Here is a 25,067-nt window from a genome sequence, read left to right on the forward strand (position 1 = left end):
AGACAGGGCACTAACCTAATATATACAAAATGTTTTGTGGAGTTGAGTTGACAGTTTTTAAGTTACAGCCCAGAAAACCCCCCGGACACATGGAGCCCAATTTAAATACTCTTCATAGATGGAAAATAAGATGAGAGATTGATGGTATAAACATTTTCAAATTAAAAATCCAGGGCCTGAAGGATGGGACCCTAATTGGTCAAATGGACTAAAAACATCACAAACTTTTTCTTCAGACCCAGATAATTTGATATAATCAAAACCTCTAAGATATGTCACGGTTCTTTCATCAGCATACAATACTAATATTGTATAGGAAATTGCAAAAAAACATTGACAGCATGCATTTAGAACAATGTATACACAAACTGCCATATGTCCCAACATATTTCTGTTATAAATTCACAGTTGTAATATTGCTGAGTAAACCAAATTTCCATGTTAGGTAAAATATATACTGATAGAAATTGATTGACCTCAGAGAATTTCATCAGTGGAATGGTTTCTTTTTCTTGGAATTATTTCAGACTTTGGAATGGTTTCTTTGTCCTGGGAACATTTCAGACTTTGGAATGGTTTCTTTGTCCTGAGAACATTGCAGACTTTGGAATGGTTTCTTTGTCCTGAGAACATTTCAGACTTTAGAATGGTCCCTCTGTCCTGGGAACATTTCAGACTTTGGAATGGTTACTTTGTCCTGAGAATATTTCAGACTTTGGAATGGTCCCTCTGTCCTGGGAATATTTCAGACTTTGGAATGGTTTCTTTGTCCTGAGAACATTTCAGACTTTGGAATGGTTTCTTTGTCCAGGGATCATTTCAGACTGGTCATTCCTTTCCAAAGTAATCACGTTTCCTAAATTTCCAGCTTTCTTTTAAATACCAGGTGGAAATAAATAAATCACACAGTTGTGATACCGGCAACTGAATATAAAGAATAAAATGCTTTATTACCACTACATGTTATCAACCAAATGGTTTATTATTCTACATAAACTATATTAACTCCAATTATTTGGGATCACCTGTAACATTGTCTTGGACATTCTGTGAACACTGTGGTATCAATGTCACTGATTCACTAGTAACATGAACACAGGTACTCGTCAGGTGTAAAGGTCATCAGGAACATAGTCACTCATCAGGTGTCAAGGTCATCATGAACACAGTCACACATCAAGTGTCAAGGTCATCATGAACACAGTCATTTGATGGGTGTCAAGGTCATCATGAACACAGTCACACATCAAGTGTCAAGGTCATCATGATTACATTCACGCATCAAGTGTCAAGGTCATCATGAACACAGTCACACATCAGGTGTTAAGGTCATCATGATTACATTCACGCATCAAGTGTCAAGGTCATCATGAACACAGTCACACATCAGGTGTTAAGGTCATCATGAACACAGTCATTTGATGGGTGTCAAGGTCATCATGAACACAGTCACACATCAAGTGTCAAGGTCATCATGAACACAGTCACACATCAGGTGTTAAGGTCATCATGATTACATTCACGCATCAAGTGTCAAGGTCATCATGAACATAGTCACTCATCAGGTGTCAAGGTCATCATGAACACAGTCACACATCAAGTGTCAAGGTCATCATGAACACAGTCACACATCAGGTGTTAAGGTCATCATGAACACATTCACGCATCAAGTGTCAAGGTCATCATGAACACAGTCACACATCAAGTGTCAAGGTCATCATGATTACATTCACGCATCAAGTGTCAAGGTCATCATGAACACAGTCACACATCAGGTGTTAAGGTCATCATGATTACATTCACGCATCAAGTGTCAAGGTCATCATGAACACAGTCACACATCAGGTGTTAAGGTCATCATGAACACAGTCATTTGATGGGTGTCAAGGTCATCATGAACACAGTCACACGTCAGGTGTCAATGTCATCATAAACACAGTCACTCATCAGGTGTCAAGGTCATCATGAACACGGTCACACATCAGGTGTCAAGGTCATCATGAACACAGTCACACGTCAGGTGTCAATGTCATCATAAACACAGTCACTCATCAGGTGTCAAGGTCATCATGAACACGGTCACACATCAGGTGTCAAGGTCATCACGAACACGGTCACACATCAGTAGTCAAGGTCATCATGAACACGGTCACACATCAGTAGTCAAGGTTATTATGAACACAGTTCCTAATCAGGTGTCAAGGTCATCAGGAACACACAATCATTCATCAGGTGTCAATGTGGGTCATCATATACACCAATCATCTCCCTTCTGCCAGAAGCTGAACCTGTGCAAGGTACAAAAGAAAGTCATATTTAATGTTGAAAAATGAATATTTTGTATTCATACATAGATACATACTAAATGACAATTAAAACGTTTGGGGGATTTCTATACATTGTAAGGTTATACCGACCTTCTCCACCTCTATCTCCAGTGATAAGAGGGTTTCCTTGATCAGATTCAGTCTGTTGGCCTCTGTGTTGTACTTTTGCTGTAGTTGGTCTTGTTCTTTGGAGTACCCCTCCCTATGAGATGTCAGCTGCTCTAACTTGTCCTCCAAATCTTTTATCTGCTTTCTGAGCTTGGTTTCTTCCTGGGCGATGCTGTGTACCTGATGCTGCTGTTTGTGGATCCGATTGGAAAGTTTATCCATTGTATCTTTAACACTGTCAGCCTCGGCTAACATCACATCCTGACGAGCTATTAAGTTCTCATGCTGTTCCCTGTATGACTGTGAACTCGCTTTAGAATAAAAAAAACATTTAAGTGAAGAACTTCATATTGAGTTAAAAGCAGGTTGAAATAACAACAACCTAATCATATGTTATCTTAGACATCAAAGTATGTCTACCAAACAAAAGCTTCACTAAACAATTCTTCTAATTTGATATCTTCTACAAAATATGACATCAATTTTGTAATTGTTTATTTACAACTAAGAAACTGATATGAAGCAAATATTTCAAGTAATAGTCCATGAAAAATTAATAAAAAGACCTATTGCATAAAGAATATCTTTTCATATATACATGCATGTATTAACTATCCTCAATTCCATCATGGATAACCTATCTAAATTTAAATTGAAGATAAAAGCTATAGTTATATACTTACAAGTATATTTCTCATTGTAATTTTCTGGACTGTATGATTTTGTTTCCCGATTGATCTCGTTTCTTTTAGATTTTTCATTGTGATATCCCTGTATGATCTGTAACAGCATCAGGTTACAGGTCTTGGTGGACACGTGACAATGACATGACGGACAGAGCTCTGTCCCCTCACAGCACTTCTCACAGACGCTGTGACCACATGGAATGTTGATGACAGGTACATGACTGGGTGGCAGCTGTAAAGAAACAGGTACCTTGGAAGTTAGAAGTTTTTATGTATGAGTGATGTACTGTAGATAAAATCTAAATGGTAAACATAACGTATTTTTTTGTTAATAAACAACCCAGCAACTGAATCAAAGCCCCCTCAAAATAAGTAAGTAAGTACAAGAATTATCATTTTTCAGCTACAATTATCAGGGATTTTTCTACAACAGAAACAAGGTCCCTTAAAATGACCCATTCCCTAAAAAATCTCGTGAAAATTCTCAATTTGCCTAATAAAAAATTCCCAATTTTAACGTCACTTTTGAATGATTAATTATGTTTTATATACAATGTACAAAGACATATATTAAGGCAATTTTGAAAAATAAAAAACAGCTTCAGATACAAATGAAGTAAAGAATAATATAAAGGTAATATCTATTAAAGAAAAACTGAAATTTGTATGAATTTCACTATTTTTTGTTTTTCCCAATGTCCACATTTTTTTGGGGTAGAAATTCCCAATTCAATGGACCCTGGACCCAGTTGAAAGTTTGAAGGAAAATCCCTGATTATAAACATTTTCAGGGGTTCCTCAGAATGAATCCAGACATTGGTTATGATAATTTATTTCAAAATGAAATGCCAGAACAGAAAATTGTACGCAGGCACTGTACACCTAAATTAATGTAGTTTTTCTGAAATATAGCTGTTGTTTAATCTTGATATTTAATGTACCTGGTAATGTTCTTATAGCACATAATTGTAGACCCCTCTGAGACATGTATAAAGAACTTTATTATGCATTTTTAGAATTTCAATGTATTTTGTGTATTTTACAATAGAAGGACAACTACATATCAAAATGAATATCTACCATTAGACGTTGACAACAAGGACAATGATGACTGGATGTATCAACCTCTCTGGGACCTTTATGATCTCCAGTCTTGGACTCTATGTGACCTTTATGACTCCTGCCCTTCTCTAGTGAATTAGTATAAGAGTTCCGAGTGACATTCTTTGACCAGTGTTGTGTTTCTGGTCCTGAATGACTATCCATGTTGATACCATGTTTGACCCTCGCTACTATACTGTCGGCTAGGGCATCAAAATCCTGGTGGGACATCAACGTATTCATAGCTTCCCTTCCAGTCCGCTCACTGAATGTCCTGTAAGGTTCTCCGTGGGATAACCCTCCTGTCCTGGGATGATGGTGATCATAATGATCAGACTCTGGACTTGCAAATTCAGGACTTCTGGAACTGGACACTCTTAAAATGTTTACTGACTCTCTATTCTCTTCCAACTGGTCATCTTTATCTTTCCTTACCTCTCTGGCTTCTAGCCAGTGTTTAAACTTTCCCTTTGGTTGTACCTTACTACCTGTGGTAGCAACAGTTTTTTCAGAACTTGCTGGTGTGTTACGCAGATCAAATTTTCCTGCTACAGTTTTACTTTTTGATGAAGCGTTGTAATCAACTTTCTTGGAGGTTTCTGTAAAAGCAATAATTGAATGTTTAGTGTGGTTCAATTAAAAATCTGATAGTGAAGTCATTGCATAGACTCTAATATGAGCTTCAATTGCATAATTAGATTGATGAAATTGATATTAGACCAGCTATATCGGAAGCTAAAATGAAAATCATTTGTGATGTGTTTAACTCATTTAATCTGATTTGAGATAAAAAGGTATCTTAGATCTTTCTTTCTCATGTGACTACTTTTCTGATAATATTGCATTTATAATCTAATTGTCTCCATCATGACAGGTGACAGAATCTGTAAGAGATATATACAGTGATAAGTGTCTTTGTCTATAGGATATAAATTGCTAAAAACGCTGGTTAAAAATGGATAAGATTGATTTGGTTTACTAATAGGCCTGAAGAAGAGTTGATTTGAAAAAAATCTTGAGACTCAATGGAAGTAATTTGTTGCTATAGGCAATCCAGTCTGTGATTGTTCTGGGTATTTATATGATTTAGAACAATTCTATTCCGCAGTTAAGATTGCAAAAACAAAGGTAAGTTAAATGATAAAACCTGTTCCTACTGCAGGGACACATCACTATCATATACGGCTTTGGATGCACATTAAACAGAAAACTCAAGCATATACAAAAACATACAATAGTGATGTATTATGTCCCTGTTCTCAGACTTACTGCTGTCAGGGAGTTCTCTGATTGGAGGAGATCTTTTTCCTTCAAGGTGTTCTTCACGTTGCTTGAACCAGTTTCTTTGACGCATTTGTATCTCCTTTACCTGTTCAAATAAAATGTGGCTGTATATGACGAAACAAAATAAATAATTTCAAACTGATTGATTCCATCAATTTTACTACTATCTTTTATATAACATTTGACATGTATTAGTTACACTAGTGTACCATTTCTATTATGGCTACCATTGTATTTAACTAGAAATGGGTACTACAACGTATTAGACAAGTTGGACGCATGTTAATTTATCGCTGTATTAGCTATCACTACAATATTTATTCATAGCTATACCAAACAAGTGTAAAACAACATTTTTTTTTTCATAAAAATGAATGTGAGCAAAACCAACTCCTGAAACTTAGGGATGTTTATAAAACAACACAGAGCATATAATGCTATCAATTTTGATTCAAAGTGCAATTATTTACTTAATTGACTGAAATAATTCAGATCAAATCTGTGTTCAGTATATTCGAATGTTGTTTATATAAAATATCCCATGCAAGTTTCAGGTGCTCTGTGTCTTTTGCTCGCATGCATTGTTTTCCAAAACAATGTTGTTTTTCATCTGTAATAGTAACAGGTTAACACCCGACCTGTTTAATATAGATACACTGTGGAAGTAGGGCATGTTTGTACGGGATGTAAGGTAAGGTATGTGTGAATATAGGCCTATATTATATTGATGGCTGTATGAAAGTGAATACATTGATGTGTGTAGACCGGTGAGCCAGTGATTGTGTCTTTTATATTCGTTTATTGGTGCCGCTGGGACTTGTTTAGTTGTCACTCATGTCGCCCATGTTTGTTTGTATGCGGGTATATTTCCGGGATAGCCAGATAAAGTAGCCGTGTGCTGATTGGACTGTGTAATTCTTAACTCATCTTTCATTTTGCTGTCACATTTTCTATAAATTACAGCACACGTGCATTTCGTTAGTTAGGTGGTAGCTCCAGAGCTGAGTCTAATTCAACTTTCTTATTGTAAGCTGTTAGCGGGTCAGGTTCTATACAGGTGGGTGTAAATGTAAATGTCCTGTGTCTAGAATGTTGTGTGTGTGCTCGTCCCGAGCGAAGCCAAGCAGCTGACCCTGTCTGTTGTTAATCAAATGTGTCCGAGCGGTGGCCTTATAGGTAAGAGGCCTCGTCACTTGTCTATTTCATGGAATGAAACATATTAATTGTTCATTGTGAGTTGTTTCCTTATTTACACTAGTGGCCACATGGAACCCCAGTCTAGAACCTGGGTTTATGGCTTTACGACTGAGGACACGCCTCTGACAAGCACGATGCGCCGTGTGTGTTATATCTGAAGAATTCCTATCGTTAACGTAGCTGCGATAACGTTGCCTTACCGATAGACGTTTGATATATTGTCTCGGGCGGAACAAAGGACACAGACTGAGCTAGATAAAGTAGATTGCTTGAACCACGGTGTTCCTAGATTGGTCTAATTATTGCATCTTTACTGTCTTATTCTTAACATTTTTAAGTTTAAAGTTAGAGAAGATTTAAACAGTAGTTCACTTTACCTTTTCTGCGACATCGCTCTTTTTTGCTCTGTCGTTTTTACGCGACATGTCTTTGAAGTTATGCTATGTACCGGATGTGACGGGCAACCATATTTAAACAAAACACGTTGCTAAGGCGCTTGAAATAACAATGTTTCGGTTTGGCTTCAATGCAAGCGTATAAATGATTAAGACGGAGCAAGGTTTGAGCGGAACGGAATATAAAGCTGACCAAATAATCGTAACGTACCCCCCCCCCCCCCCCCCCCCCCCCAAAAAAGAAGAAAATAATTAAATAAATAAGAAAGAGAGAGAAAAAAACAAAACAACCAGAGTAATTTTTCTGCATGATTTACACTAAGTCTTAACAAAATGTAGTCTATGTCTTTGACCCTATTTGACCACTTCATTCTGACAACAGAGGAAATATTTTTAGATAAAAAAATAAAATAGACTAGAAAGATAACTAATTAAATTAGATAACTAAGTGCTGTTCGTGGCATATTTAGTTATTGGATTTCTTCTCTGTAATGAATTCTCGAGAGTTACCTCCCTTGTACCGTGATACTCATTTCATTATTCGTAAAAAATTCTAACAGACGTGTAATAATTTCGCTACTTTGACACTTTGACCTTGTACTTGTTAATCTATAATCCCTGGACTCTAATGGCGATATCGCTTCTGGACATTTGGTTGATCGACATGACGTACTTAGACAGATGATGATGATGACGACACGACGGGACCGGATGGAAAAACCTACAACACATAAAACAATTTTCACGCATGTTTCTACAACGATAGGCCTACAATACGTGATTGCAATCGAAATATGTTGCCGGCTTTTAAACAAGTTGAATATTCCACGGTAAGATTCCGGTTTCCACATAAGAATGTTTCCTAATTGAATTCAACATTTAAAGAGTTAAAATTTTGGATTCAACATGTGTGTTTTCATATCTGGAGAAGGAGCAGATAAGATGTTAGAACTTGTGCCTTATCCCCTTAAATTTTTTAAAAGTTTGACAATAAATAAAGTTAAAATGATAATTATAATAAGAAAAAAAAAAGATCTACACCCAATCAATACACCATGCACGGACATATTAGAGAATTTGGGACAGGAGAAGTATTGAACACCACGATATGTAAACGAATCCATTAATGCGCCTTAATTAGCATGAACAAATCGTGAGTTCTTAGCTGAAATCAACACCTTATACCGATAGATTAGTTATTGCTGAACATACAAAAATGGTTTTATTTAAATTAGCTCTTGTTATCTCTCTCCGTGATCGGATCGAAAAAGTTCATGCTCGTATCTTCCGCCATATTTATACTTCACGCCTCTTTTCGATTGCGGCGCCGCGCCACCTAATTCAAGGGGACGGACGACACGCGCCCTCCAATTCCGTTAACCTTTTCCACGGTGAAATCTCATACACTAGCGAAAGTGCACAGATATAAATCACATCAGTGACACTTTACATATTAATATAAACGTGGCATGCAGGATAACGACAGACCTGGGTAACTTAAAGTTTCACCTGCGGAACTTAATTAGTTACCCAGTCAGAAACATCACAGGATTATACACTCTAAGCGATGTTGGGTGCGGGAACGTTTTGTGGTCGCCATCGTAACCACATTCAGAATTATTCGGCTTCATGTTGTGATATGAAGTTTTGGTAATTTCGCAGTCACCTCGTGGGTTTTCGTTCTTTCATTCTTTTCTGGGTTTTTTTAGAATGCGTTTTATGGATCTTGTTTGGATTTATTTGAGACAGAATTACTACACTTTGGTATTTTGTTTATTTGTTTGCTTGTTTTGTTTTTTGTTATTTATGTTTTCGAAAAAATAAAAGCATTAGTGGTAATACAATCCTTGTCATATTTGTAACTGAATCATCTAACCACGTTCCATATATGAACTGAAATATTTCACGAGTTCAGTGGTCAGAAATCAACTCTGTAACTCTTTATCATGCTTAAACAATCCTTCAAGACTTGATAGTATAAGACAGTTGCCTTTTAATAGTTCTTTAGTGACTGGATATGACTATCAAGCTTTATCACAAACCAGAACAGAAGGTCAATTCACTGAACTCCACAATCCGGTGAGGTTTATCTTATCACGCCACATTGTTGTCGTAAAACCCTTGGAACCAGCGGTTCGTTAGTACTGACGAAACCTATTTACGACGGAAACAAAGGTAACTTGTAATTCTTATCATACAATGAAGTTGCCACAGAAAATTATTAATGTATATTTACTAATTGATGTAAACATACAGTAATATAACTTCGGCTACCTACAACTATACCATGTAATATTAAAGCGCAATCATCGACGTATATTTAAATTCTTAAAAGAGACAGGTCTAGTTTATCTAAGCTAGAAAGGGAGAAGATATGTTATGAGGTACATTAAGTAAATATTGATTAACTTGAATGGAAGCTATTGTTTAAGTGAATATGAATATAATATATTCGTTATAGCAATAGTATCATGTATTTTCGGAGGCATTGAAAACGGGTTCTTAGTGCGATACCAAAGTGTTTGAAATTTTCACTTACAAAATCTGAAATTTCAGCATGGAGAACTCTCGACTCGCACTCCTTATATTGACAGTGATAACCACGGCGCTCAGTTTAGAGAAGGAACTTATCCACACCAAACTCGGAGACGTCATTGGAGTCTTTGAACATGTTCGAAATGAGAAAGTTTACCACTTCCGGAATATTCCGTACGCTAAAATATAAACCACCTGTCGGAGATCTGCGATTCGCCAAACCGGAAAAAAAGGGTTCATGGTCTGGAATATTAGACGCCACTAGATTTGGACCATCCTGTCTGCAATTGCCGTTCCCTCTCCCGTACCAAAAATATGTACCAAATTTAAACCAATCAGAGGACTGCTTAGTCTTAAACATCTATGTACCACGTGATATGTCTTCGACCACTAAGAAATCGGTAATGGTGTGGATTCACGGAGGCGGTTATTATTTTGGCCAGGCTATGTTTTATGACGGGTCATATCTTGCTCTGACTGGTGACGTTGTCGTGGTAACTATCAACTACCGGCTTGGTCTCTTCGGATTCCTCAGTACTCCTCACGCAGGTGGACTTCGGGGGAATTACGGACTCTGGGATCAGCACATGGCACTCCAGTGGGTGAAGGAGAATATAAACGACTATGGCGGCAATCCGAACTCTGTGACTATATTTGGTGAATCTGCTGGTGCTTTCAGTGTTGGGTTACACGCGTTAGTACCACAAAACCAAGGACTGTTTCAGCGAGTTATTGCACAGAGTGGAAGTGCCTTAACAAGTTTTTCTTATGTTACTGCGAGTGATTCACTTACCAGCGCAAAGCATGTTGGTATGCAGGTCGGATGTGTAAACGCCTCTGGCATTTCTGCTACCTATGCAGAATGTATGCGTAGGCAATCTGCAGACGATTTACTTGATGCACAGAAAGCATTAGTTATTCCAACATTTGAACCTTTGAAAATACCCAACAACATAGGACCGGTCATTGATAATGATTTTCTTCAGTCTTCGCCCGAGAACTTACTGAAGACTAAGACATCTGGAAGTTTTCAATTCTTCCAAAACCTCGACTTTATGACAGGGAATACAAATGCAGAAGGTTCAGTGTTTATGGATAGTTTATCACGTATATCCAAGTACAAGAAATTCGACGTTTCTGTCGGAATCCCGACTGATGTGTTTTGTGACTATATCGTCCCCTCTTTCGTGAATTCCTACTTCGGCTCTCAAGTAAACAGCTCTCTACCGAGTGACTTAATCTGTTCTTTGTATGGAACTTCAAACGAGGGCCAAGAAGGCGACAATGCCATTGATGTCTTCTCGGATGCTTTTTTCGTTGCACCTGCCATAAAATCTCTGATGATGCATTCGGAAAGCAATACCAAAACATCGACGTATCAGTACATATTTAAACGTCCAATTTCCGATCCAGACTTCCGAATACACCTGTCTTGGTGGAGGAATGACTCCTCATGCTCATGGCTCCGAACTCTTCTTTTTGTTCGGTCTAGAAGACTTTTCCAACAAAATATAACATTAGTGTGAGCCCGACCGATGTCAATCTCTCTAAAATCATGCAGAAATATTGGACAAACTTCGCCAAAACTGGGTACATTGTTTTTCTTTTATCATTTCATTTGATGAGCATATTAAGGACATATCATTAAAACCTAAACCTATCATGAAAACCAGGATTAGGTAATTAAATATAATTGTATGATCATTATAAAAAGGATTTTTTTTAGAAATCCTCGTAAGTGTATTTAGAATGCTATATGTAACAACATAATTTATATAATGCATATTTATGATTAAGAATTAAGATATTGGAATTAGTCTTAACTTCATAATGTTTGTAGACCCTTGACCTACGAAGGGTAATCTCTCTTGATCATGTCTTTGACAGGTTGAAGATCCTAATGATATTACAGCATTTAGCTAGAAATTACAACAAAAAAGTCTCTCGTATTGTTTTCAGGAATCCAAACTCTGACGACGTTCCCGTGTGGGATGCCTATGATACAGTACAACAGGGCTATATTGACTTAAATACAACGATTACGACAGGTCACCATCTGTACGGGGATTGGATAAGTCTTTGGTTGGACCGACTACCCAAACTACTCCATGGCCAAGACCCTGACGGTGCTATTGGCAAATAAAAAAAAAAGTATCTTCACTGTAGACTTTTATGAAAAATAAATATCTGACAGTCAAAGCTATTAAATGCTGATCAGTTTCCTATACACGTCCTGGTCTTATCGTTCAAGTGAATAACACTATATTGTGTGAAATAATAACTATAAAGGTAAACGGGAACACGGAAAAGAGAACGAAATCATAATTCATAAAATTCGATAAAACAAGGACAGAATACGAAGTAAATATCTACATAAAGAATATTGAATTATTACAGGGAGATTATCACCAGGAGAGGTGTACACAAATTAGACATTAGCTCGCCAGGATACCAACAGAAAATCTCATCTACCTGACCAGACATAATTCACATTAACTTTTGTGTATAGACTAGGCGAACCTGCCAAGGCCAATCAAACAGACTCGAATGGCAGATGGTATACATAAATTTCCAAAAAGTATGACCTCATCTGGCATTTGAAAGAATTGTTAATCATTAAAAGATGCTATTACATTTTTTCAGCCAAATTGCATGCCCTTAACTGTATTTACAAACCATAGATTGAATAAGAAACTTAATGTGTATTTTAATGAATTACTTTGTGAACGTCATGGTAATTTCATTAATTACTTTGCAAATAATAGTTATAGTAATGCCAATTTTACAAAGCAATTTGTAATTGAACACGTGAATGCCTAGTGAATATATAAGTTTTATCAAACAAAAATAGAACAGAAGGTCAATCCAATGAACTGTATAAATGCGAAAGGTTAGGCTTATCTTATCAACAACACATTGTTGTCACAAACACCTTTAGAATCAGTTCGTTAATGTGTTTTAGACAGAAAAGAGGTAAGTTATGCTACTTAAAATAAAGTTGTCACGTAAAAAACAAGATTTATGTAGGTAAATAATAGAACTACAGCTACCTACAAATACTCTATGAAATCGACCAATAACATTATTTCACCTGCTTCAGAGAGCATGCTTATTTAAAGATAGCTACCGCTCATGTTTACGTAATAAAATGTCGGACGATTACAGCTTTACACCTGAATAGTGTTTGTCTGCAGATGTACTTTAATACATTCTGTTTGATTGGACAGTCTAGCTTGACAAGCGAAATACTTACCTAAAAGTACCACGATCTACAATACTGTATTTGGCAGAGTGACAATTTATTTCGAAAGGGAGTCGACACCAACAAAGGAGTGCAGACGAATTCGGCCCACAAATCTTTTGCGCCATTCTAAATCTCGGATGTTGTGATTTCCATAATGTTTTGCCTTTTTTACGGAAAATGCTGTTGTTTTCTTTTGAACACGTCTCCATTTGGCCATGCTATTTACATAAAGATTTTACATAAAGACAACAGAGAAAATGACATATTAACAAAACCGTAATTCTAACTCAAAACCTATAAAATGGGACAGATTATGCACAAAAATAAAGATTTGTAATGAGATCATTGAAAAAAGGAGATTAAGACCACGCGTTCCGAAGGAGAAGCGTGTTTCTTACACGACAGCCGCCTAACAAATTTAAGTTACATCCGCGTTGAATTTTTTCTAGATCTTGATGTCAACCATAAAATGGTCTGTTGTCGTAATCTACATTGATTCCACTAGCACATGTAAAAATCGCCGATAGGGGAAACAGATATGTAATTATCCTGGTTACATTGTAAGTTAAGATCGTGGTAGGCGCCTAATGTTTTAAAGGAGCATTCCGTCGTTGAAATGTGTTGATGCTATTTAAATAAAAGTAAACGGGAATCTTAAAGTTTTCTTAAATAGTGAAAATCAATGCCCGAAGATTATAAGACTCTTTCATATGTGTGTATGTAGGATAGGGATATTCCACCCGAGGGGTCACAAAATGTGGTGAAACCCGAGGCTTACCGAGGGTTTTACCACATTTTGTGATCCCGAGGGTGGAATATCCCTATCCTACATACACACATAATGAAAGAGTCTTTTTCTCTCATATCATTACCGAATTTCTGGCGAAAGTGTCCCTCAGCCATCCATTTTCTTCAATGTTTTAATTTCTTTATTTGACGTTTTTACTAAATATACTTGTTATATTCTGAAAGATCATACCCTATTTTGGCAAACTACGTTTGCACACAAATTTCATTCATTTTGTGGTTAAGTGATGAACGAATGAACAATTCGCCGATAAAAATTACCGTAACTTGACCGACTTTTACGTGGCCGTGATCAAATTGTTAACATCCGAGAAAAAGAAGTTCTATCAACAATACTGAAAGCCAACGCTGAAATGAGTTTTCCAACTTCACATATAATTTGATTTGCACCTCGACATATTTAATCATTTCACAGAACACACTGTACTTTTAAATGTCAAGTCAATTTTTTTTTATAAAATACTACGTCACTGCATGACGTCACGACTGTCATTGGAATTCCATTCATAGTTCAAGGATATTGAGAGTGATGTCGATCTCGATCGCCATGACGCGGCGATGTTTCGTGGCTGGTAATTTTAAATTCACTGTGATTTTGGCAACTTCGTGTGTGAACCAGCGAACAGTGACTCTATACGAGTATTCGATCTTTTCTGTGACATAGGATTATATGTGTTTAACCGGTTGTCTTGATGGAGTGACGAAGGTAGGTCAGTCGATAGGCTAACGATGCTCATATTGAAAGGCTAGGATGGCAGTTAGTTTTCATGGTTACTCTACACAAATATAGACTATGAGTTACAATTAAAATAAATATTTTTATATGAACATCGAGGGGTGTCATTTTTACCGAATGTTCGTTCATTTAAGAGCCAATTCCCAACTTCCAAATACACAGGTTACTGAGTAGGCCTAACAGTTACTGACAGTACAGTACAGTAAACAAATTCCAGGGCCCCCTGCTGACGCAAACGGAACCATTTCATAGGTTGTGACGTTTGACATTTTCTTTTTTATATTTTTTTTATGTATGGCTTTTATTTTACTTCCTGTCATTGCCAGGTGATTGTGTGTGTTTACATGTTTTTAATGACAAATGACAAATCTGTCGGGTAGGCAAGTCTGTATTGTACTGTAACTGTTACAACAGGCCTGTAGGCGTAGTCTAACTGTTTGTTACAGTAACGGAGTTATATGTTCGCTCAGATGAAATGTCTAATCGTTTAAACGTGTAGCCCTATTGATTTACTGCTGATATGATATATATTTATCTAAGAATGTATGTATTTTATAGTTAAGTCCAACGTTTCAAAACCGACACCGACGATAAGGACTGTCGGATGTGAAACACAAGCAGACGACGTTGTGAGAGTTGTCCCCCTTGAACGCAGATTAATCCGCGCGCGTGAAATGCTATGTAAGATAGATTTATCTTACATAGCTATCTTACATGGGCAAACTCTATCCAACATGGCGAGATATGAGAGAAAACCCAAAGTTCCTAAAAATAAAAGTTTTTGAAAATGTTGCTTCGACCTGAAGTGCGAAAATTACGCCGGCAAGTTCAAGAACAGAAACAAAAGTGGCATACACGGCTCCCCGAGTTAGCGATTAGCTAATGGGTCAATCGGAAAGAGAATGGAATGAGGACACAACAAGTGAACGTCATTAAAAATCGTATAGATATCGGCAGCAAGATGGAAAAAGGCCGCGTCAGTCAAATAGAACGAGAAGTTCGCATTGCTTCTGGAAAGTTCTACGGTATATACTGATAGTCGACTCAACAGACTGACAGGTTCTTAATGAAGTTCGAAGTTACACTTGTTACCGTGCTGACGAATCACAGACACAGCAAGTAAATATATCATCGAACCACAATACATTATTTTACACGTAAACTGTGTATTTGTCTTATCTTTAGCCATTTCCTTCATTTACATTGATGAACACATCAGTTTGCAAAGACAGCACACATATTTTCGCCCTTTGGTGCGACTTTGTGCACGAGTAAGATAATGTTTGTGTATGATATGTTAAACGTTTTGTGATATTCTCAACGCACTTACTAGCTATGCATGTTACCATAACATAATTAATTGAGATGAAACGGGCTATAATTGGGGGTTTATCATCACAACAAAAACGGTACGTGCCTAAATACTCCAGTTTTGCGAATTTTCTGTACAAATATATTTATCCCATCAGAGATAATCATAAGTATTAGTATAAGCTCCTCATAAATCTTATGAATTACTGTACAGCACTCATCTGGCATTCGAACGAAGGAACGCCCTTTTTAAAGTCAGTTATATTCCTGATCTAGAGTTCTACAGGGCTTATTCGATCGATATACTCAATTAAGTTTTTGTTATATATCTTTTAATGAAAGCATATCATCAATATATCTTTAAGACAATTTAAAGTTACTTGTTCTGATCAGCTTTTCTATTACGTCGTTAACATTTTAAGAAAAAAGAACGCTCTTATCACAAGAGGATGAACACATTACTTAAGTTTGGAATGAGAAGTGTTAAGTATTTTAATAGAAACAAGAAATATATTTTAAAAAGATAAACGGCATAGTTTAAATGCTGGTGTATTTAGGAGAGGGTGTTCAACATTAATCAAAAGCCTAAATACAACTGTAGACCTGACTTACCTAAGCACTTGTACCAAAATGGTAGTAAGGATTTCGGATAGAGACTTAGATGAACAACTACTAAAAGCTAGCAATAAATCGATGTTTCTACTGATTCAAATGAGTTTAAGGAATCCAAGATAAACGAGGTCGATCCGAATCCTTCTCATTATCTGGTTCGATGAAAGACTGAAAATACTGAAGAATGATTGGTTAGTATTTTGTCTTTAGAAAAACTGGATAATATGTAGGTACCACCACTCTGTTATCAAGTAGACCAATGCTATGTAATAGTGTTTAAAGACGAGGATAAAATTATTAGAGATCTTACTTGCAGACAAGAATGACAATATGGTAACGAAGTTAAGGTTTCGTTTTAGATTTTAAGCTGCTTATACTTTTTCGGAATTATGGAACTCATGGATTTAATCCATCCAATGCAGCAAGCACTGGTTGGACTTATTCCCTAGCTTATTCTTCGACCGATTCCATAAATAATTTTCATGCTGTAACTACGTACAGATGAACATAATGTGTACAAGATGACCTCATGTTGTACACATGAAGTGTGCATGGGTATCTAAAGGAACATTGTGTTAAACATTTAAAATTCATTTTTCATTTAATGGGGCATTCCTTCGTTCAAACGACGAGGATATGAGTTGCACATCATATTTGTCTAGAAAGTCCATGAAACTGTGTCGATGTGCGTCCGCACTGGAATATTCCATCACTCCTCCGCTTCATTAAGATATTACGTAACACTACTAGACAATCGTAAAAAGATCATGGCCTTGTGAGCGATGTGGGAGTTTTTTTTATGCGAGATCACAGCCTTGTGAGCGATGTTGGTGATTTTTGATGTGATGATAAAATTCGATCATAGCTCTTTTCCCTCCATTACTTATGATTTGGTAACACGAAAAGCTTATAATGAGTTAAAAATATCAAAAAACATTAAAAAAGATTTAACACAAAGATGAACTTGAACACAAAAAATAAACTCACTTAGATAAGAACAACAACAAAAATAAACACCAAAAATCAAAAACAAAAAAAAACCAAAAAAAAAAACAAAAAAAAAACGGCCGTGTGGCGTGTATGAAACGAAGGAAATGGCTACATATCTATTATCTTTCCATCTGTTTGCCGTTCTTTGTTCGACTTATTATGAACGCGTTCGCTATCTTGTCGTGTCCTCATTTTCTCGGTGATTCCGTATTTTTTGTTTTGTTCGCGATCTTGTCTGTGCATGCTCATTATTGATAGTTGGTTGCGGCGATTAATGGTTTCTTTAATGTTTACCTCGGGTCGAAGTTACATTCTTGAAACATTATTTTTGAAGGATAAAATCATTTCAACAAAGAAATGCCATGTCGATATGGATTTTTAGCCTGAGACCTTTGTTCGGAGTTTGTGAGGAGATATTTCATTGCTGACATTGCAGTGACAGGATTGGAGGTTATTCTAGATCCCTGTATTATGTATATAACGTCCTAATAACAGCCAGGGTCATTTAAGGACGTGCCAGGTTTTGGAGGTGGAGGAAAGCCGGAGCTGTCTGCACCTGGCAACTGCCCCACGTAGGTTTCGAACTCGCAACCCAGAGCTGGAGGGCTAGCGTTTTTAAAGTGTTGAGACACCTTAACCACTCGGCCACCGCGGCCCCAGTTACATGCATACACGCTCTTGTTTCTCCTGAGATAAATGATTTATATTCAGTATGTTTCTAAAAGATTTGACGAACTCTATAATCTGTGCTATGTTATACAATGTATATAAAAACAAGTAATTATCATTTACAATGTCTAAAATTTCAGTATGGAGTACTCCCGGCTTGCGCTCTTTATACTGGCAATAGTATCTACAACAAACAGTTTAGAGGAGGAACATATCCACACCAAGCTCGGAGACGTCATTGGAGTCGTTGAACATGTTCGAAATGAGAAAGTTTACCAGTTCCGGAATATTCCGTACGCTAAACCACCCGTCGGAGATCTACGATTCGCCAAACCGGAAAAAAAGGGTTCATGGTCTGGAATATTAGACGCCACTAGATTTGGACCATCATGTCTGCAGCCGACACCACCGCTATCCTTCCAAAAGTACATACCAAATTTAAACCAATCAGAGGACTGCCTTGTCTTAAACATATACGTTCCACGTGATATGGCTTCGACCACTAAGAGATCGGTAATGGTGTGGATTCACGGAGGTGGCTATTTTTTTGGCCAGGGTATGTACTATGACGGGTCATACCTGGCTCTGACTGGTGACGTCGTTGTGGTTACTATTAACTACCGGCTTGGTCTCTTCGGATTCCTCAGTACTCCCGACGCGGGTGGGCTGCAGGGAAATTACGGACTCTGGGATCAGCACATGGCACTCCAGTGGGTGAAGGAGAATATAAACGACTATGGCGGGAATCCGAACTCTGTGACTATATTTGGTGAATCTGCTGGTGCTTTCAGTGTTGGGTTACACGCGTTAGTACCACAAAACCAAGGACTTTGTCAGCGAGTTATTGCACAAAGTGGAAGTGCCTTATCAAGCTTTTCTCATTTAAGTTTGAGTGAGAGGCGTGCAACCGCACAGTTTGTCGGTATGAAGGTCGGATGTCTAAACGCCTCCGGCATTTCGGCGACCTATGCAGAATGTATACGTAGGAAATATGTAGAGGATTTACTGGCTGCACAGAATGCATTAATTTTACCATCACTTGAACCTCTTAAACTGACCGACGGATTAGGACCGGTCATAGATAACTATTTTCTGCAGTCTTCGCCTGAGGACTTACTGAAGAATAAGACATCCGGAAGTTTTCAATTCTTTCGAAACCTTGACTTTATGACAGGAAATACAAATGCAGAAGGTTCGATTTTCCTAGGTATTTTAACACTTATATCAAAACATAAGAAATCAACTTTTCTGTCGGAATCCCCACTGATGTGTTTTGTGACTATATCGTGCCCTCTTTTGTAAATTACTACTTCAACTCTCAAGTAAACAGCACCCTACCAAATGATTTAATCTGTTCGTTATATGGAACTTCAAATAAAGGCCAAGAAGGTGATAATGCAATCGACGTCTTTTCGGATGCGTTTTTCGTTGCACCTGCCATAAAATCACTAATGACACATTCTGAGGGCAATGTAAAATCATCGACGTATCAGTACATATTTAAACGCCCAGTTCCTGATCCAGACTTCTCCGTATACCCACCTTGGTGGCGAAACGACTCATCGGCTCATGCAGCCGAACTTCCCTTCTTGTTCGGTCTGGAAGATTTTCCGACAAAATATAATATTAGCGTGAGTCAGGATGATGTTAACCTTTCGAAAGCCATGCAGAAGTATTGGACAAACTTCGCCAAAACTGGGTACATTGTTTTTATTTGTAATTTGACAAGCCTTATATACATTGTACTTACATTCATTTGATATGCTTCATTTGGCACATCTGGTTAAGGTCAATCTATTTGTGTACATGATTTGATATTTGTCTAATACACTGTCATAACTCTTGATAAATGTAAAAACACAATTGGCTTCTATTGTAAATATATAATTGACTGCCGTACGGAAACATAACGTCTTAGTAGCTCCTAATGATATTACAGCATATAAAACATATAAGATAAAATATACTGCCTCTGCTTGTTTCTAGGAACCCGAACTCCGACGACGTTCCCGTGTGGGGTGTCTATGATACGGTACAACAGAGTTATATTGACTTAGATACAACGATTACGACAGGTCACCATCTGTACGGGGAGTGGATAAGTCTTTGGTTAGACCGACTACCCAAACTGCTCAATACCCAAGACCCTGACGGTGCTATTGGCAAATAACATCTTCATTGTTGACTTTTTACGAAAAATAAATATCTGCCATTCGAAGCAATAAAATGTTGATCAGTTTTCTATGCACGTCCTGGTCTTATCGTTCAAGTGAATAACACTATGTGTAAATAACGGAATATTAACTACGAAAAGTAAGCGAGAATACAGAAAAGTGAACGTTTACTCGTCCTGGTTTCATTGTTCAAAACATAACCATTCAAGTGAATAAAACTATTAACGAAGTAATATTTCTAACGTAAAATCGATAAAAAAGGTCAGAATATGAAGTAAAGTTTACATGTAGAATATTGATCAATTACAAGGAGAATAACACCAAAAAGAGTCGGTCTCTTCTGCTTGATTTGCGACTTCCGTCGTATGTCATCGGTCGTGTAATCCGGGCTAAAGCATTTCTACTGAATGTTTATGTTGGATATAACATTCTCTTTCTCTGTCTCTTTCTAACGATCTTTGGTAGATTGGTCCTCGAAACCCATTCAAACAGGCAGTCACACTTCTAAGGAGAGCCTCTATAACATCAATGAAACAGTTGGATATTAACGTCCAGTGCTTTTAACGACCATGATAGGATTCTAAAGTAATCCATCGCGATTTAGTGACAGGGATTGCTTGCATGTCTGAATGTTGACTCTGACAGGTCTACTAATAGTGCGACGTGATACCTCCAACAATGACATCCCTGGTTGTAACCACGTTAATTTTCCCATCACAGAGTCATCCTGGTGTGTTTAGAATGTAGCCATCAGGTAGAGCGATGCTCATGAATTTCTTCTGATGTTAACATAAGGATATTCCCTGGAGCTTATGATCAGCAGTCTTTTGGATATATGATATGTATGTACCATGTAATATGCCAGTGGCATATCCCCAAAGATTATGTATTTCTGAAAAGACAGTGTCGAAGTAATTGTTCTCTGGTCAAGTGGTCTGGACCAAGAAAAAGTGGCAATATGGACTGATACCTATACTGTGGAGTGAGAGGTTAAAGATACACTAAAATTGGAATTACAAGAAAACAAAAAACAAAACAAAAAACAAAAAAAAACAAAAAAACAAAAACAAAAACACTGATTCCAGGAAATATCTGTATATCCAAAACAATAGTTGAGTATCGCGTATAGTTGCGTGTTTATAGCAGAAGAAAGAAATGGGACGCAGTACGCGTGGATTTTGAGGAACTGATCTTTGGCCCAACCTATCCAGGTTTTACAATCAGAGTCCGCTAGAGAGGAAAAGCTTAGGGCAAATGCTGACTGGTTGTGTGACAGAATATGTGATACTTCTAACAGGATGTCATTAGATATTTAAGACGATTTTGTGTGTAGTATGTAACATATTACTTACGCCCCTCTAGCACAACCTCTGTAGAGGGATTTAAGTCGTTACCAATAAGGACCTGAGCTAATGCGAGATGAAGCAGGACACCATATTTTGTGCGAGTAAATCAGGTGGTGCTTTGAACGTCTTTGCAACAGCAATGATTTTGTCCCAGTTGGTATAAATGTGATAAGACACAGACAGCATTTTTTTGTGTGAACATGATCCATGTATAAGATATCCTGAATTGTCCAAAAAGGCAATATATATTGTGATTCAACTTCCCTTGGTTGTTGACATGGTTCTGATTCGGACTGCTTTCTCTCTTGAAGATAAATTATGCAACACTTTTGTCAAATGCGTGCAGGGGCTATCACTAGCCCTCCACCTCTGGGTTGCGAGTTCGAAACCTACGTGGGGCAGTTGCCAGGTACTGACCGTAGGCCGGTGGTTTTCCCCCGGGTACTGGCTATTAATAGGACGGTAAACAAAAACAAACCAAAATCAAATGCGTGCACGTGTTTGTCCTTTCTTTGCAGGCAACGCTCCAGGTTGATTTAGTGTATTCAAGAACCAATTATACTGCGTAATTTTCACATTTTTCTACTATCGACTTTTACCTTTTTTACAATTTATATTCCATCTTTGGAAAATTACTTTAAATCACGCAACTAAAACAAAATATCGCATTCCAGTAACGAACACGAACCTACGGCAACTAAGTAACAAAACATATAAAGAAACGTAGAATAATCTATAAAATCCAACCAATTACACCTATCTATGATTACAAACAGAAATGTAATAAACAAATCAATAATGAAAATGACATAAATTTTAATTTTTATTATTTTTGATATTAGGAAAATAATTATAAAAAGACGTTTATAGCAATATTGTCAATCAATTTTAATTACTTTCAATTACTATTTTTGGACAATATATTTTATCCTGTTTGAAGATGTTTTTAGCACATAATTACGAATGGACTGCAATTGTAGTGTTGTATTTTTGACCTTCAGAAAATTTTGCTTAGAAGTTGTCCTTACTCAAAAAAGCCATCACATTTTATCTCTTGTTTCAAATGTATTCAAAAAAGTAACTTCTTACTTTGCAAATATGATCTATAACATGTTATTATCAGCCTGTTCATCTTACGTCTTCTCAAAAACGAAGAAATGATATTGTAGCATCCCCCCCCCCCCCCCCCCCCCCCCAAAAAAAAAACACATTTTGAAAATTATTCTTCTGTATGTACATGCTTGGACTTAAATGCTTATTTGTAAATGAATGACTACCGAGGCTACCAATAATATAGTGTATATACAAGCTATCATATTTGCTTCCTAGGCCATTTTGAAACCCTACTTTTGAATGTGCAAAATAAAAAATAATAAAAAACAACAAATGTATAGTAGTTGAGCTATTAAAATAAATGGGAACAGGGGTAGGCTCCTATGTTCAATTAGCACTTCTGGAAACAGTCCCTTTTGTTGATAAAGCGCCGAGGTATTTAACAAATTGCCCATGTGCTAATGACATCGTGTTCAAACTCGAAGTCGGTGAAAAGAGGACATTATCAGAACTGGAGGTACAACGTTGTGTACACGGAGACCCACGTTAATTCCATCATGACATTTTCGTCGATTAAGCATAAGACGATATACCACCCGGTCTTATCCCTCGTTTATACAATGTATCCGTCTATTTTCGATAATTTTCCATGTTCCTAACTTTTACCATTACAATGCATGCGATATTTGCAACTGAATCATTTATCAAGGTGACGTATGATCTGAACCGTCGTGAACCACCATGTTGTTAAACACCTCATGTGGTTGATGGTCTGGAGATGATAAACGGATAAGATGTGCTAAAACAATTGATCACTGATCCTTTAGGACTTCGATTAGCTTAACAAGTTATTTGGTTTTATACGTTTCTGTTGCAATCAAAAGATACCCGTGGGGTAATAAAATGCAATGCATCACATTTTTCAATTTATTGAATGCAACGTGTAATTGAATATAAATTAAATTACATGTGATGATTCATGATTAATATACACACATACTATATGTAGTTTGTTTACCCCTATATCACAGCAATATTGCCGTCTAAAAGCAGCTGACCAATCATTATACGTGGTTATTGGGTCTTTAGCAACCAGCCAATGTCTCTCAGCTCCCTGGAGAGCCAATGTCTCTCAGCCTCTGGAGAGCCAATGTCTCTCAGCTCCCTAGAGAGCCAATGTCTCTCAGCTCCCTGGAGAGCCAATGTCTCTCAGCCTCTGGAGAGCCAATGTCTCTAAGCTCCCCGGAGAGCCAATGTCTCTCAGCTCCCTGGAGAGCCAATGTCTCTCAGCCTCTGGAGAACCAATGTCTCTCAGCTCCCTGGAGGGCCAATGTCTCTCAGCTCCCTGGAGAGCCAATGTCTCTCAGCTCCCTGGAGAGCCAATGTCTCTCAGCCTCTGGAGAGCCAATGTCTCTCAGCTCACTGGAGAGCCAATGTCTCTCAGCTCCCTGGAGACCCAATGTCTCTCAGTTCCCTGGAGAGCCAATGTCTCTCAGCCTCTGGAGAGCCAATGTCTCTCAGCCTCTGGAGAGCGAATGTTTCTCAGCCTCTGGAGAGCCAATGTCTCACAGCCTCTGGAGAGCCAATGTCTCACAGCCTCTGGAGAGCCAATGTCTCACAGCCTCTGGAGAGCCAATGTCTCACAGCCTCTGGAGAGCCAATGTCTCTCAGCTCCCTGGAGAGCCAATGTCTCTCAGCCTCTTGAGAGCCAATGACTCTCAGCTCCCTGGAGAGCCAATGTCTCTCAGCCTCTGGAGAGCCAATGTCTCTTAGCTCCCTGGAGAGCCAATGTCTCTCAGCTCCCTGGAGAGCCAATGTCTCACAGCCTCTGGAGAGCCAATGTCTCTCAGCTCCCTGAAGAGCCAATGTCTTTCAGCTCCTTGGAGAGCTAATGTCTCTCAGCTCCCTGGAGAGCCAATGTCTCTCAGCTCCCTGGAAAGCCAATGTCTCTCAGCTCCCTGGAGAGCCAATGTCTCTCAGCTCCCTGGAGTGCCAATGTCTCTCAGCTCCCTGGAGAGCCAATGTCTCTAAGCCTCTGGAGAGCCAATGTATCTCAGCCTCTGGAGAGCAAATGTCTCTCAGCTCCCTGGAGAGCCAATGTCTCTAAGCTCCCTGGAGAGCCAATGTAGCTCAGCTCCTTGGAGAGCCAATGTCTCTCAGCTCCCTGGAGAGCCAATGTCTCTCAGCCTCTGGAGTGCCAATGTCTCTCAGCTCCGTGGAGAGCCAATGTCTCTCAGCCTCTGGAGAGCCAATGTGTGTCAGCTCCCTGGAGAGCCAATGTGTCTCAGCTCCCTGGAGAGCCAATGTGTCTCAGCTCCCTGGAGAGCCAATGTCTCTCAGCTCACTGGAGAGCCAATGTCTCTCAGCTCACTGGAGAGCCAATGTCTCTCAGCTCCCTGGAGAGCCAATGTCTCTCAGCTCCCTGGAGAGCCAATGTCTATCAGCCTCTGGAGAGCCAATGTGTCTCAGCTCCCTGGAGAGCCAATGTCTCT

The 25,067-nt window shown here is 38.1% G+C and overlaps 1 protein-coding gene across 1 annotated transcript; it reads right to left on the reverse strand.

Annotated features, from left to right (window-relative positions):
• Window positions 1–1,187: 1,187 nt before the first annotated feature.
• On the reverse strand, window positions 1,188–7,179 carry LOC117344226. Its single transcript, XM_033906896.1, has 6 exons — window positions 7,081–7,179; window positions 5,492–5,591; window positions 4,202–4,821; window positions 3,119–3,353; window positions 2,418–2,746; window positions 1,188–2,288 (listed from the first exon to the last, which is right to left on the reverse strand). Exons 1-6 carry the CDS (start codon window positions 7,126–7,128, stop codon window positions 2,262–2,264), a joined length of 1,359 nt encoding a protein of 452 aa, XP_033762787.1. The 5' UTR covers window positions 7,129–7,179; the 3' UTR covers window positions 1,188–2,261.
• Between the last annotated feature and the right edge of the window lie 17,888 nt (window positions 7,180–25,067).

The sequence above is a fragment of the Pecten maximus genome, chromosome 15 (genome assembly GCF_902652985.1).
Source record: "Pecten maximus chromosome 15, xPecMax1.1, whole genome shotgun sequence".
NCBI classification, from domain to species: Eukaryota; Metazoa; Mollusca; class Bivalvia; order Pectinida; family Pectinidae; genus Pecten; species Pecten maximus.

Excerpts from the sequence above, each read along its gene's own strand:
- LOC117344226 (XM_033906896.1), bottom strand. The coding sequence starts at position 7,128 with ATGTCGCGTAAAAACGACAGAGCAAAAAAGAGCGATGTCGCAGAAAAG. Across the intron at positions 5,592-7,080 it reads AGAGCGATGTCGCAGAAAAG|GTAAAGGAGATACAAATGCG; the intron begins GTAAAGTGAACT and ends TTATTTGAACAG. Across the intron at positions 2,289-2,417 it reads TGGAGATAGAGGTGGAGAAG|GTTCAGCTTCTGGCAGAAGG; the intron begins GTCGGTATAACC and ends TACCTTGCACAG.